The 15,063-nt window shown below is 50.6% G+C and overlaps 5 protein-coding genes across 5 annotated transcripts; 2 read left to right on the top strand and 3 right to left on the bottom strand.

Annotated features, from left to right (window-relative positions):
* Positions 1-1,577: 1,577 nt before the first annotated feature.
* Positions 1,578-3,446, top strand: ALT_1398 (putative C2H2 finger domain protein; the record flags this gene model as incomplete). The annotated part of the gene is made up of 3 exons (XM_033563744.2): positions 1,578-2,428; positions 2,482-2,757; positions 2,813-3,446. The coding sequence occupies 3 exons, from the start codon at positions 1,578-1,580 to the stop codon at positions 3,444-3,446; spliced, it is 1,761 nt and encodes a 586-aa protein (XP_033419635.2).
* Positions 3,447-4,368: 922 nt separating this feature from the next.
* Positions 4,369-7,002, bottom strand: ALT_1397 (protein N-methyltransferase NNT1; the record flags this gene model as incomplete). The annotated part of the gene is made up of 4 exons (XM_089599155.1): positions 4,369-5,298; positions 5,355-5,699; positions 6,202-6,762; positions 6,850-7,002. The coding sequence occupies 4 exons, from the start codon at positions 7,000-7,002 to the stop codon at positions 4,369-4,371; spliced, it is 1,989 nt and encodes a 662-aa protein (XP_089456301.1).
* An 853-nt stretch (positions 7,003-7,855) lies between these two features.
* On the top strand, positions 7,856-8,254 carry ALT_1396 (uncharacterized protein; the record flags this gene model as incomplete). Its single annotated transcript, XM_033563747.2, has 1 exon — positions 7,856-8,254. The coding sequence occupies one exon, from the start codon at positions 7,856-7,858 to the stop codon at positions 8,252-8,254; it is 399 nt and encodes a 132-aa protein (XP_033419638.2).
* A 1,129-nt stretch (positions 8,255-9,383) lies between these two features.
* Positions 9,384-10,004, bottom strand: ALT_1395 (uncharacterized protein; the record flags this gene model as incomplete). Its single annotated transcript, XM_033563748.2, has 1 exon — positions 9,384-10,004. One exon carries the CDS (start codon positions 10,002-10,004, stop codon positions 9,384-9,386), a length of 621 nt encoding a protein of 206 aa, XP_033419639.2.
* Positions 10,005-11,748: 1,744 nt separating this feature from the next.
* ALT_1394 (caspase family protein) lies at positions 11,749-13,408 on the bottom strand (the record flags this gene model as incomplete). The annotated part of the gene is made up of 9 exons (XM_033563749.2): positions 11,749-11,774; positions 11,827-11,996; positions 12,059-12,279; positions 12,331-12,427; positions 12,474-12,549; positions 12,598-12,642; positions 12,692-13,060; positions 13,125-13,255; positions 13,314-13,408. The coding sequence occupies 9 exons, from the start codon at positions 13,406-13,408 to the stop codon at positions 11,749-11,751; spliced, it is 1,230 nt and encodes a 409-aa protein (XP_033419640.1).
* Positions 13,409-15,063: the final 1,655 nt, after the last annotated feature.

Genomic DNA, 15,063 nt, shown 5'->3' with positions numbered 1-15,063 from the left:
AGTCCCAGTGAGGCAGTTGGCTGCTGCACGATCCCAGGCCGGCCGCACGCTTGGACGGTCATTTTCGTGCTTTTGCCCACTTTGCTTGCCCCTCTCCTGATCGCGTCTCCTGAATCCCGAACAGGATGAGGTCTAAAAAGGCCGTTGATCCCCCCTCGAGCCGAAATTTCTTGATCTTCTCTTTTCTGATCTCATCATCCTCATTTTCAGCTTCAGACTTGGCAGCCGACTTCCATTTTGATACCCCAGGCTTTCAAGAATCTGCATCTCTTCTCTCTGATTCGCTGTCAAATCGACTCTTAAAATCAGTACCTAGTTCATACCATACTGCCAATCTCGCTTTGAAGGCTTGAATTGTTCTCGTCGTTCTTCTCCGATACTGCGCAAGCTTCCAAACCCTGGATCTTGGAAAGAAGAAAACCATTACCCTGGCTTCAAACAACCCAGACTGCCTTTTGGAATACATACCACCGCCCGGATAGGATCTGCTTTCACTGTTGTTTCTGTTTTTGTCCCTACTCCCCAGGCTTTTGTCTGAACAAATCATCGACAGATAACAGGTAGACCCCTCAATTGTTTCCTTGTTGTTCCCTTTTTCTTTATTTCCTTTTCTTTCTTCCCACTTTGACCTGGCCATTCTGCGACAAATCTGGACCGCTTTCACAACTACATGCCTCGCCGACTTGGACTACCTGGACTCCCGGACTTACTTCCCTTGCTGGATTTCACTGTCACATGACAGTCTTTTGAATAATGACTCCCAGTGGACTACAAACGTCTACAGCAGCCGCTGTCAGACTGGACACTCAAGTGTTGCTTAATGTTGCACACTTGCACATCACTTATTATGGCCTTCGTCGTTTTGCTTTGCCCTACTATGGACTTCTCACTTCAATCCTGGAGCGAGACTTGGAGTTTGAGTTGACCTCGGAGCCTTCATCTTTGCCTTGGAGAACTTCACTGGACTTGACCTGACCTGCCTGGGATGACTTGAAATGATGCTTATGAACTCCGTTCTTCGCTGGCCCTCTGGATCTCTTGAATAGTGCCTAAGGAATCACATACTCTCAGAGTCGACCTTCATGGGACCATCAATTTACCTGAACTATGGATTTACCGCTCTCAGTTCATTGTAGTCTCAACAACAAAGACTTCCTCTGGATAACAACACCAACATGAACAGGCCTCCCGCAGGATAGATCCGACGACGTGTAGCATTAGCTAAACGTCATTCCTTTGACTTTGCAGCCGTCGAGCTTTTCACTCTTCTCGGTGACCATGATCATCACGCCGGAACAACGACTTTCGTCTAAGTGGACTCGCCATCGACCCTTACCAGGTGCTCTTTGTTCTGACGATCCTTTACGGCCAACTTCCAAGCAACATCTGCAAAACGGCTAAACTGGCGCTTCAGGACATCGACTGGATCTTTTAGGATGGACTCTCGATTTCTATTTTATCTGCAATGTGTTATACTATAACGTTATGAATGAAAGTGGATTACTGACTTCAATCGTCTTTCAGTCTAGTGCTTGTCTTTGATTGCTTTCCAGTCATAGCTGGGCCTATAAAATACAATGTCTTGCAGTGTCAAGAATGACCCCGAGCGGGTTTCTCTGTCCCAGTCAGCTTTGCAAAACATGGACCAGCTCTCTCAGACCAGACAGACCCAAGGAATCTCAAATATGGCCCCCAGAATGATCCAGGATGATGAACTCTCAAGCCAGGATAACTTCTCATTGTGCTCCAGTACACATCATGGCCATGGAACTCCTCACGACCTGAAATGGGCTTTGCATGATGCCGATGCATTTGACCACAGTGTTATCTCATCGAGCAAACCTGAAACTCCTGAGGTGCAACTGCTTTCTTTCTCTTTGTCTCAGCAGCTTTTGCCTACCACCGTTGGACCAAGCGATGTTATCTACCAATCAGGATCCGATTTCCAGGATATTGGGGACCATAATGACCTGGACTTCTCTCACGCACATGACTTCAGTCATTATTCTTCCCTTGTGGATTTTGCCGCATATGATAATGATACCTGTGGCCAGAATGGAACCCAGCCCTGCACTCCTGATGATGCTCTTTCCGTTGGACACAGTTCTCATGCTGAAGATTGCCACATGGTCACCACCAATGAATGGAACTCCATTCTAGCAGACACCAGAAACTACCACCCTTCTTCCATGGACCACCTCCCAAGCAACCTTTTCCAGCCACTGCCTGTTTCTCCGCCTTTGACCGAAGCAAGCAATGATATTTCCGTGACCACCTCTTGCTCCCACTCAGGATACCCAACTTTTATGACCCACGAAGAAGCCATGTTGAAGGATGTCACTGCCACGCCACTTGGGAACCACGGAATCAACTTGGGAGATCCTCTCTTCCCTCTCACGCCGCCTCTTAGTGAGCAGGACCCAAACAGGTGAGTACTTCTGCATGATGTTTGATATGTCGCAAATATTGATTCGTTTGCAGAACTATCAGGCCTACCAAAAATGCTCGCAGACCTGGCTTGCAGACATCATCACCATCGTCCCAGGCCCAGGTCAAGCAGGAACAGGAATTCTTCCCACCCCTCCCTGCCAGAGAACCCTCTCGGCAGCGGTCCAAGGAGAACACGGAGTTGCGGAACCCTCGCGACCACCCATATTATTCCTACCCCACCCACAGTGATGGAAAGTATTACTGCCCCTTCGCCAACGGAGAGAAGCCTTGCAATCACCCCCCGACTACGCAGAAATGCGCTTACCAGTGAGTATAACCGGCTATTACGTTATAGGGTTCAAATCGCTGATAAATCTGCCAGCAAATACCTTGATTCCCACCTGAAGCCTTACCGTTGCAAGGTCCCTGCCTGCATGGAGGCTCAGCTGCAGTTCTCATCCAATGCCTGTCTGTTCCGTCACGAGCGCGAGGCCCATGGATTCCACGGTCACGGTGACAACCCTCACCTCTGCCTGTTCGAAGGATGCGACAGATCCGTCCCTGGATATGGATTCCCCCGTAGATGGAACCTCTTCGACCACATGCGTCGTGTTCACGACTACGCCTCTTCCGAGAGACCTAGCTCTCCGGAACACTCTCCCTCTGGCGTTTCTGCTCCTAAGAAGAAGGAGGCAAGCGGACGCAAGCGGAGAGTCACTGGTGCATCTGGTGCGCAGACAATGAAGCGGACCAGATCAACGCACTCTCAAAACAGCACCTTGAAGGCTCTCCAGCAAACCGCAAGCCACCGCAACCAGAGGCTGCAGAACGCCGAGCGGAACTACTACAACTGCCGCGCGCGCTTGCTCGAGGAACTAAGCAATATCACCCCTCAGGATTCCTCCATGCACGACAAGGTCAATGCCAGCCTTCAGGAATTGATCACTCTGGGTCTGAACTACCGTCACATCGAAGCCAGCCAGACTTCTTCCCTTCCCAACGGACTTCCCGCATGAATGCTCTCCTGGATCTGAGTTCCTTCTTTTTTGACTTCTTCCCCTCTTAGGGCTCCTTGTCGGAGATCAGTGGTCTATCTTGACCCTCCGTGCCCGGGAGGCAGGTCCCACGCATGGAAAAATCACAGACGCGTCCCGGAAAGCTTTCCACTCTGGCTATTGGATTTGCTGTTTGTGTCCCAAGGATTTCTTCCATGCTCAAGAGTTTTCGCAGTGCTCCTCATACCTCCAATCGGTATCGGTGCGTCTTGCTTTGAGAGCTCTTTCTTTGAACAAAGTACTGGACCCGTATCGGGCCAGTAGACCGCAGTGTCAAACTTGCTTGGCGCGCGGCTGTCTCGCCACAAGCCCAACGGCCAGCTTCTTCGGAAGCCAGAGCCGAAGATGATCAAGGTCATCGGGGGAGAGACAGACCCTCCTCGCGTCCTTATTTCCTTCCTAACTTTCCTTACAGGGGTATTTGGATTCCCTCGTTTCTTTGTATAACAACTTTTTGTATTGCTGGTGATGGGGTGGGCTCTCTGCTGCCCAGCCCTTTCGATGGCTGGTCTTGACAAAATAAAAGTCGGGCAGGCTTTTGTGTATGAAGCATTCTTCAGATTTTCGGTTACTTAGGTTAGACTTTTTTGTTTACAGTTTTCTGTTTGTTTTTGCTTTGATTTCGATGTGGTTAAACTCTTTGAATCAAAATTCAATATAACAATTCCTTTATTGATATTATCCTCTTCAATTGATTAGAAATAAGTAGTCAGTTTAAGATGACAATGATATACTGTCTATCTCTCTATCCAGATCATCACTCGTTATAATATCATGCAACTAAAACAATTTTTCGATGGATCAAAGCCAACAAGCTATGCAATGGGGATGAACTACCCAGAATCAAACCGCGCACAATTTTGAAGAGAAACGATTTCAGCTTTTAAACTCCGCTCTCCCCCGCAAATTCCGCATTCAGGAATCTCACAAACGCATCTCCTACCTGGTCAGGCGCCAGCCCGCCCTTAACCCCCGACGCATGGTTCACCCCAACATACGCCCGATTCAGTCCGATCCACTGCCTGCGCAGACGCTGCAGACGCGGTAAAGCAAGGATGCCGCCTGCACCGGCAAGCTCGTCCGTCGTACCTGACGAGGCCACGTGCGCCGGGATGAAGATAGGCGCCGACGCCTCGGGAACGGCGATTGCAATGCCGCGGGCGTCAGGACTCTGGGCTAGCGCTGCCTCGGCGGAGGGGTTTGTGAGTGTGTAGGAGCGGATTGCGGAGACGATAGCGGAGGTGCATTTCTCCATGGCGTAGAGGGCGGAGGAGTCCGTTGCGGTGGGTTGGACGGTTGCCTGGTGGGGTTTGATCCTTGGGCGTTGGAGCGCAGCAGTGCGCGGGGTGCGTGCTGTGGCGGAGGTGTTGATACTGGCTGTGTCGGAGAGAAGAGCGCTGGATGCGAGGGCACTTGTGAGCGTTGTGACGGGGGTTTCGGCGTCGGTGGAGGTGGATGGGTGCGGGATGCCGGTTAGGGCGGTCCAGATCTCGGCGATGGGGGGTTCAGGGTCGCTCCAGGGGACGGTGAAGAGGGGTTTGTCCCAGCGACTGTGGGTGCTGGGTTCTTCGTAGCGGAAGATGAGGTTCTTGAGCAGGTCCGGGGGGTATGGTTCTTCGGTGTCTTCGGTGGTGGGAGAGGGGCCGTTGGTCTGCGTGGTGCTTTCTGCTTCGACTTGTGGGTCCGATTCTGTTGTCGATGATTCCCTTGGCTCGTTGTCGCGCGATTCCGACTTCTCCTGTTGTGCGTCCCGACGACGTATCCTGGCTTCGTTGTTCGCGATGCATTGATCGACAGGTGTCCCGACGTGTACCTACAACATCCCAAATCAGCCTCCGCCCAAAGACCGGAGTTAAATTGTAAACTTACGACACAAGAAGTCGTCCCTAACGCCTTCGCCTCACACCAAAGCTGATACCTGTACCCCTTGATGTAATTCATCCCATCAAGAATCACGAAACTATCCCGGCCCAAAGCCCGCTTGGCCCGCGTATATGCGACTCCGCGCGCCTCCTTTTCCGTCCTCGCATTGTCATATACGGTACGTGGATGTGAAGGATCATGCGTCGGGACGATGTGTATCTTGTATCGGGGTCTCGAGGCGGGGATAGTGCCGGATTTGAAGAGTTCATCTTGCGTCGCCTCGAGGAGCGAGGCGAGCTGTTGGGCGCGGTACGAGAGACCGGAGCAGGGATAGCCTGAGAGGACGATGAGCTGTCATTCCTTTAGTACTAGCTCCATTTGATAAACATATTGAAACCCTAGAGCAATAAGACTTACCGGCATTATAACAACAGTGGATGAGGATGTGATGCTGTGTTTGGCGGAGACTTTTTCTTCGCGGGGCTACTGCGGGCGGCATGTGACTTGGGAATTTGATGCTTCTGGCTGCTCGAGTTGATGGCCGTAGACCTCACAACGTCTACAAAAAAAAATGTGGATACGATCACTTAAGAGCACGAGAGCATTCTAGATTCTATTGATCAATTTAAATGTAGATAAGATTGCTTGCATGCCACTAAGCCGATCAATCTACGGGTATGGGTTCGTCAAGGTCATTAATCGCCCAGTTATATACACTTTTAAGTCTTCACACCTACTGTCAATTCAGTTGATCCGGAGCCCACCGAATCTCATATCCGAATACCGTCCTACGAAGTAATTCGTCCTGCAGCCTTGTCAGCAAACGCATTATGAGAGACAAGGTCAAACCTACACCAGGGTCGTTCTCAAACAAGACCTTATCCATGACCTTTTCGAAGATCTTGGTGACCTGAAACCCGCTCTGCTCTGCCAAAGGAAAGAAAGTCTGGTTCCTGGGAAGAAGCCAGGGCTGGTAAGGTGTAAAGACTACCAAAGCGACGGAGTCCTTAGATTTCTTCAGTGCCTTCTGCATGACCTTGATCAGATTGGGATGCTCGTGATAACTGTACACCACGTCGGCCATGATGAGAAGGTCGAAACTGTTTGAGCCCTCGGGGAGATACGCCGTCAACGGTTCAACCGGATCACCCCATTTGTATCCATCAACGTAAAGGGACGACGAGCTCGGAATGATAGCCGCTGAGAGCGAGGCATTGTATCGCATGTTCTCGACCAGGTCCGGATCAGGGTAATCGGTCATGACGACGGTACGAGCTCCTTTGACTGCACTAACGATGCTCGGGACACCTGCCGCAGCCCCAATCTCCAAGACATCTTTTCCCTCGACAAGGGAACTAGCTTTCTCTTCTATATATGAGGCGCTCGTCCGGCCGGCGTTCCACAGCAGATCACCCTCCAAAGACGGTCAGTCGGCGAAAGCAGAGGATTGAGGTATGAACAATTGAAAGGGAGAGTATTGGGATGTTCAGCGTGTTCGTACGTAGAGAGGATGGCTGCCGACAAGGCGCACGCGCACCGTCTGGCCGGTGAGCATCTGGTGCTCTGCGAAGGTGGGCTCTTTCTCAGGAGGGTAGAACCCTTCGGGGTCCTTGAAGGTGTCCCCTAATCCCACGAAATCTTCTTCATTTGCCATTGTGCAATTGAGTTTCGGAAGAAATGGATGAAATGAAGCAATTGCAAGAGGACATCACATGGCGCAGCCCAATCGCAACAATTTCGCTATCAGTGATAAATTCTCCATCGGTGATGGTGGGGTAATTTCCGTAATCAGACTAGTGCAGTATTTGTCACATGAGATCACGTGAGAATATATCCACAAAGCTGCCGAGGCTTCCCTTGAATACGATACCATACAGCAATTTCGCAGGGGTACCTGCATGCGGCGCTGGAAACCCCGCATACAGATACGCGGAGATACGTGCCGGATATAAATCGGGTAACTTTCGCCATTTCTTTTTCTTCAGAGATTCTAGAAGAAATCACCCTCCTCATCGACGCGGATGATCAAAAATGGGCGACAATAGTCGCTGTGGATCCTGTGCATAGTTTAGTCCTCTTAATCAAGCATAGACTGCATCTACCAAGTCAGCGACTTGTTAGAGTTCATAAATAACGTACCCTCTCTTCTCTTCGTCTTAACTGGCATCTCTTGGCCAGGTTCATACCAGCGTCATCTCCGGTTCAAATACTTTTTCCTCCAGTTTCCTATCGGACGTCATTCCGCGGTATATCTGGGTAAGCCCCCACGTGTTGCGACATTGACCGGCCGATGATTTCTTTCACTTCACATCACTTTCACCATCACCTCCACCATCACGCCATTTTACCAGTGCTAACCAATACAGCACTGCCGCACTAGCCAGTCCGTCGCAATCAGCCCATACCGTCAAGTCCAACACTGCACCCCGCTCCTTCAACCTTATCCATCCTTCGCCGGCGAAACTTGGGCGCCTTGATCTTCAAGTAACTCCATTCTGACCACCATCATGGACAACTCTGCCCGCACTCTGCACTCCATAACTCACAGCAACACCCACGGCTCCAACTCCTCCATACCGTCCTCGTCAGTCACACTAGGCTACACACCCTCAGCGATGGCAGCCCAACCGCAGACCATCCTACCTTCAAGTACAAACCAGATGCAGTTCGGAGCGAGCGAGCAACAACAAGCACAACAAAAACACAGCCAGACCTCGTCTTCCACCGAGACTGCGAACACGGCGCCCCCGCCTCCAGCAGCTGATATCTACCCCCACCAGGTCACCGGGTCGGGGGGGCCCTTAGCAACAGCCCCTTTTCTACGAGACTTTAGTCTCGTCGCTGAAGCAGCGAAACGAGCGCAGATGTCTGTCGTGCTGCGGGATTTGGAGAGCGTCACTCTATAGAGCTCTGGGTCGGAGCGGCCATCGCTTTCGTTTGCAGCTATGGGTGCGGTGCATTAGGCAGATGGTGGTCTAGGACATCGGGCTCGGGCGTGGGAGGACAGGGATTTCAAGTTGGGCTGATATTATTTTATTGGAGTTTACAGTTACCTACATCAAGGACTGCGGCGGGATGGGTTGGATTGGCGTTAGACTTACATAGTTACACAGATATACCATTCACTTTGACTACATCAATAAAGAGACCCATTTTTTTCAAGGACGAGACGTCCTTTCATATCAACTTCTGCTTCGACAGCGACCGATCTGCGGAGGGTCACTTGGAGTACCCCGTACCCCGTACTTTGTAGAGACCGAGGCCTTCGGTTAAATCCACGGCTGAATGCGAATTCCAATGTAACCCGGCAGACTACCCTCGAGAACTTCATACTCAATGATACCTTAACAAGATAAAGAAAATAATTCCAGCATAGATAGAAACTCGTGTTTTTCCACCAACGAAAGGAAAGGAAACCACGCAGCGAACCAATCTGCTCCGCCGCCCTCCATACCAGAAGAGAATCGATAAAGAAGCCGAGCAGCGATTGGCGAGATTTCACTCTCTAGCATACTTGAGGCTTGACTAGGGCACCCGACCAGCGCTTATCCTATCGCTAGTAGATTCCTTAGTGTGAGCTGATAAGGGACTGAAACCTGGGTATTGTTTGGTGATTGGTGCGGTTATTGAGTGGCTGAATTATCACATGCATTATGCCATTAATTTTGAGAGGGAGACCAAGGTGATCGATTAAGCTTGAGGACATAGCTATAGCTATATAGCTATACTTTTACTACTAAGCTATGTACATATATTTGATTTTGATGACAGAAGGAAAGAGATGCGGCGCCAGAGACAGTCTATTATTGTTGAATACCAGCACCAACACCAGCACCAAACGCCAAGCTAATGCAGATAACGATGAATATATGCGTTGACCAAAGAGACTTTTATCGAAGACTGAAAGGGATTGGTTGAAAGTTGCGAAAATGCAGGCTAGAAGAGCCGTCGCGATGGAGGACACGGTCGCATCGAACGGAAATATATGGACGAGGACGGGGACCGATGGAATGGCCTGAAAGCCGAGACCGAGTACTACATGTTCGTCGACGACCCGATCAAGTTCGGCTGCGAGATGCTCGAGAGCTGTGCGGGCGAAGCCCTCTTCCTCCTCGACCCGAACCGGAAAGTCGACAGTCGGCGACTCAGCCCTCTCGTGGGCGGGGTCCAATTATCAAAGGCGAGGATGGAGAGGGGTCTCGAGCGCGGCGGGCCAGATGCTGTGATGGGACGCTGATCGGGATGTAGTGCTCCATCTGCGTCTGGGTCTGACGGCCCAGCGGCCGTATCGAACATCAGCATCGACTGGCGTCGGCTCCGGATCTTGCTGGCCATGTTGTTTTGGTCCAATTGCAGGGACAAGTCCTCCTTGATGTCGTCGAGGGCGTGCGAGAAGCGGCGGAGGAGGCGCGGTTTCTCGTAGATGGAGGGTTCGCGCTGTTCGAGGCCGTACAGCTGCAGTGGGGTGGAGTCGGGCGAGTCTGCTCGCAACGGAGTGGAATAGTAGCGGTGGATTTTGGGGATATCTCTTCGCGTTCGGCGACATTGGGGGACGGGTAATGAGAAGACGGGGTTGTTGATGTTGCGGCTGGAGAGGGAGACGGGGCTGTCGGGGTACGAATCCCGCGAAGAATCCGTTGCGGAGGATGTTGACATTTTGCTTATGAGATATTGGCGGTGTTGATGATGTTGATGATGCCGATGATAATGCTTGTTATTGATGTCCTTGACTGTAGGACGGAGGATTATGGATGGAGAGACTGCTCAGAGAACACCACACAGGCTTCCTTACCAGTTGCAGCTTTCACTGTCAGTTGCCTGGGAACGTGTCCCGGTGGGAGAGACGTGGATGAACGAGCAGTATTAAGTGGCCATCGGTCTCAGAGAGAAGAGAAGCTAAGTGGAAAGAGTGGAACTATGGAGTCACCAGTCTCTACGGTCCGTCTACGTCCGAAGTCGTACATGTTTGTTTTCAAGTGTCTGCTCCAGCAGCATTGCCCGAGTTTGCGCAGTCGCACGGCAGAGTACTGTACTCCAGCCATCCCCTCCTGCCTCCAGTCTTCTGCCCCCAGTCTTCTCTCCGATTCTTCCCCTCACAGCATACGTAGACTCGAAACTGCGTATAACTTCGCATACTGGGTAAACACTCCGGAATAGAAGATCTAAGCCACCAACCGAGCCGATTCCCGATAACAGACCCGATTGGAGTGCCTGCTCAGACAACGTTCAACGCGCCAGCTGACGCGGCAGTTGACGCCGCTGCCAGAAATATCCGAAGCAGCGATTGGACTTGCATCAGCAAAGTGAAATATCGAAAATCTTTCAGTCTTGATCTCTGAGTCTATTCTCAAGTCTCAACCCATGTCTTAGGTACATGTACGTATGTGCACTCCGGCATCCATGGTCCGCAGCCATGGCTACGGGCTGTTCCACAGGTCCTCCGTACCTGTGGAGACTTTCTGTTGACTTCGTGCAATCAAGGGATGGAATAATAACACGGTGAAAGTGCTGCTCCACCACCAATATCCATGCGAAACAAGTGCATATTAGAATGGAGTAGATACTCGCCAGATATGAGCAGATTGTTCAGTTTGCAACTCTGCATATGCATCAATGCCAAGTCCGATCATAAAAATAGAGATCAGCCACCTTGCAGGTGAAACATGGTGTCAGCCTGTCAGCCACTCCGCTATTGCTGCTAGTCCACAATATTACTTTTCCGCCAATATTGATTCAACCGAATAAAGATCCCGGGAGGTAGGATGCTACAACTCCTCGGTGGCAGGGTGTAAAAATATTTTGGCTGTTGTGGATTGTTCCATTCAACTGACAAGGTCAATTAAGCAACTGGCCAGCGACTCGAAGCCACCTTCAACTCCTGTTCTGGCTTGGTACAGCTGAGCTCCCAACCTTCATATCACTAACCAATCGGAATAGGTACGTAGGCAGTACTGTGCTACTAAGAATTTCAGAGGCGATGGGTTTTGCGCGACTTCGTATACGTACCAGATTTGTAAGTCCAAAATGTGATCGGAATCTCGCAGGGAACCAGAGATCAGAAATGGGGCAAGGGACATGGTCGTCCATTACTTTTAGACAGGGGCTGCTAGTCACTTCCATCTACCCCTGAGGAAAAGGCATTCTAAAAATTCGAGTCCAATCTAGCCATTTTTACATCTCTGTCACTTCGTTATGGTCTGTATGCTGGGTATCTAAGCAACCTGTCACCGGCTCTTCGATCGCACGCATGACCCATGCACCTTGATGTAGATGGAAATCCTGGTTGAGGTTCGCAGCTGGTCTGAACGCTAGACACATACAATAAAGTCGATGGAACCCCTGCTATCAAAAGTCACAGTCATATCATCCATCAATCATAATTCATATCCCCGAGTATCATTCACATCACAAAAAGGAGATTCACATCTGTTGCTATGTTAGCTCGCAAACCGATGTTGTACGACTTGAGTTAACCCACCTAGTGGATGGCTGCAGCTCAGCTGCGGCTTCTGTGTGTATTTCCCCTCGAGCTCTGCTCGAATCGAGTTCAGTAGCTGCAGATAGCTCTGATTCGGCCACTGTCTCAAGGACTTGATGAAAGCCCAGCTCAAAGCGCCACGGGCTTCTCCGTCCTGGAATGTGTCCGCTCTAGAAAAGACCGTCAGCTCAAGACACGAGGTCCATAAATAAAAGACATCAAAAGCACTCACGACGTCTGCGTGTCCTTGGAACCAGAAAACATGACCACATCTGCCGGAGACGTCTTGGTCATTACCGTCCGCTGACGTGCCGAGTCACCTTTTGCCGCCTTTTTGAGAAACCCAATCGCCGTCATCGCGACTCCGCTCAGGTCCCCTTTCCCGTATGAGCTAATGGCGCTAAACAGATCCTGTGCTGCTTCTTTGGCGAGGTTTGGTTCTTTTAAGATGCCCTGCAGGGGTTAGCATGGTGCTCGTTGAGCTTCAGAGGGCCTAAGTCTAACCTGAGTTGAATAGACGTATGGCAAATCCAGAGCTGTCCCGGAATGACAGGAGTCGAATATCACCGTCAACCGAACTCCCGGACGCAACGGCCGAACCCTGCGTTGGTGAGCATCAAGCTACTAACCAGAGAAAAAAGACTAACATTATGTTGTGCATTTCATCATCCACAATGTGGCCCGCAACCCGATAGTCGACGGGGTAGATGACATCGTCATAGCCTTGATTCAGTCAGATACTCGCCCAATCTTAGCCAGCAGTGAACTAACCGTCCTCTTCGTCACCATCAAGATCAGGAGTTCGCCCGCCATGTCCTAGGCTTGTCAGTTATCGCCTCGCAGCCTTGCAAACACAGCCACCCACCTGAGAAATGAAGGAAAAGCGAGTCGTTCGGCTGCGCATCTTTGACCAGCCAGTGCATTGCTCGCAGTATATTCGCCTTGGTCGGAATGCTCAGTGGATTTTTCTGGTCGTCGGTCAGAATAACCATGTCCTCCCGCCGATACCCGTATCGCTCATGGAGGAAAGCCGACATGTTAGTAACATCGTTGATGCATCCGCGAAGTTGATTCGGCTGTCCGACATAGTTGATTCCAATCAGTAGGGCTCTGCGCCGCCCTGTGCATGCTGAGTACTGGAAGCGGTAGTCGGAAGGTGCTCCGTTGCCGAATTGCTGCGCCTCGAGGGGCGGGCGTGGAGGGAGCCTCGGCGCACTCCATGACTGCGAGTGTCCTGCGTGGGGTTAGTTCTGTGTGTACTCGCTCTGGTTTGACAAGTAGGAAGAATGATTACTCACCATGTTGGGGATACTGGTACGGAGATGGCGAGTGGGGAGGCGGCGTGGGGTAGGGAGATGGGTAACTGCGATGGGTAGGAGGAGGAAATGTGTGCGCAGGAGGAGGGCCTTGAGGCGGATACGGTGGATATCTGGAAATCGTCAATCATGGATGCATCAATGCATATGGGGTCGTGAAAGGAAACCTACTGATAAGGCTGAGGAGGAGGAGGCCACTGCTGCTGCGGAGGGGGGTAGCCACCAGACCGACCCGGGGGGGGAGGAGCCGAGTGACGGTGGTACATCAATTGATTAATCTACTGTTGAGGGAACTCGCTGAGCGCCGACCGCAACCGATACAACAAAATGGTTGAGGCCAGCAGTCGAAAGACCCGGGGACAATTGATTAGTGAACTAGAATAGTCGTATGGGTGAGCTGAGTCAACAACAATAAAACCCAGAGGGCACCACGAGTCAGATCCGGAAACAGATTCCAACGACAGGAAAGTTGAAGTTTAGATAAGAAATAACTAGCAAGTTGGACAAATCATGATACTTAAACCTGTGTGATTATTTGAACAATGACCCCAGGCACTAAGGCCGTCAGGGCTGGCTGATAGTGGAGAAGGCTACACACAGTCAATCGCTGCCATTTGCTCGCAGATCTTGACGGTGCGGGACATGGCACGAGGCACTACACATAGGGCAGAGAAGCGGAATGCACCGTCTGCCGTTTTGATTTCTTGACAACATGAACCTTAAGATTATCATCTTCTTATACGCTCCCATCAGGGTTATTGCGCAGTTGTGTTGTCTTAGATGGTAAGTGTCCGTCATCATCATCAAGAACCACATCACCACGCTTCTACAAAGTCACCTTAGTACTCGAAACATCCATCAGAGCCTGAGTGGACCACTTGTAGTCAGAGACTACCTTAGCCTAGGGCACTTTAACTCGGGCGTGACTGTGTCCACTCCGCCATACTTGATACAGACATCGGTGCAGATCGATCATGGACTGAAGTCATCAAGTGCTCAATTGATATCCAAGCCTGTTCAATGCTATCCCAAAACCCTTTACTTTTGGCCCACACATTTATATTTTCAGCTTACTCGTATCCTCTACTACTCACATTGTTCTGCTCATGTTGGATACATGATCTCCACGGCAGGGAAGAGCGCCTGACCGGCACCATCCATTCCGGGTAATGTTCCGGAACACTCGGTACGTTTAGGCATCTACATTCTTTAGTAGCCGTTAGCTTCTGGACGATTCTAACAACATGGTCGCAGATTATGAGCCGGTTTTTATACGGAGAATGCTGATTTGCTGGAATCTGATCTGAAGCCTCAAAACGGATTCTTGGTTCCCCGCAGAGGGGATTCATTGACGCGTAGGGCTGAAAGAAGTTCGGCAACGACGGCAAGAGATAGGGATATCGAATCTGCCCAGGCATCTTAACCCAAGTGAAATCGATGGGCGGCATGAAGGCTATCATCTACTGTGGATAAGCACCTTCCACAGCTTGAGCATGCACCTGATATCAAGGAAACGATAATTCAGCTTGTAGAGGCTGTAACACCCTTGGCGCTGTATCCAGCTAAGAACTTGTCAAATGGTCCCGGATGGATGCCATCTGAGTACTCCCTGGAACGTAAGGATAAATGGAATTCTTCGATGCTGAGACAGGACTCGCCTGCGGATCCTTGTTGTGCTGTTTTCTACAGTCATTTTTCGGTCAAGATCGAGTTTGCATTTCGCCTTTGTCACGATGAGCGACTCGAAAGGTATGTGCACATCGTTCCAGACATTGGGCCTCGATGACCACTTCCGTTAGGAGACCTGAAATGTAATAGTCTTATGATCTGCTTATGCAGTAAGCCAAATATAGACCTACTTCTTTTTGAATTCATCAAGAGAACAGCTAGGTAGATTGTTCTCTAGCTTGTAATTCCGAGT

Source organism: Aspergillus lentulus, assembly GCF_001445615.1.
Source record: "Aspergillus lentulus DNA, contig: Alt04, strain: IFM 54703, whole genome shotgun sequence".
Classification (NCBI taxonomy): Eukaryota; Fungi; Ascomycota; class Eurotiomycetes; order Eurotiales; family Aspergillaceae; genus Aspergillus; species Aspergillus lentulus.
Note: the sequence above shows the minus strand (reverse complement) of the source record. Positions and strands in the feature narration are given on the sequence as shown.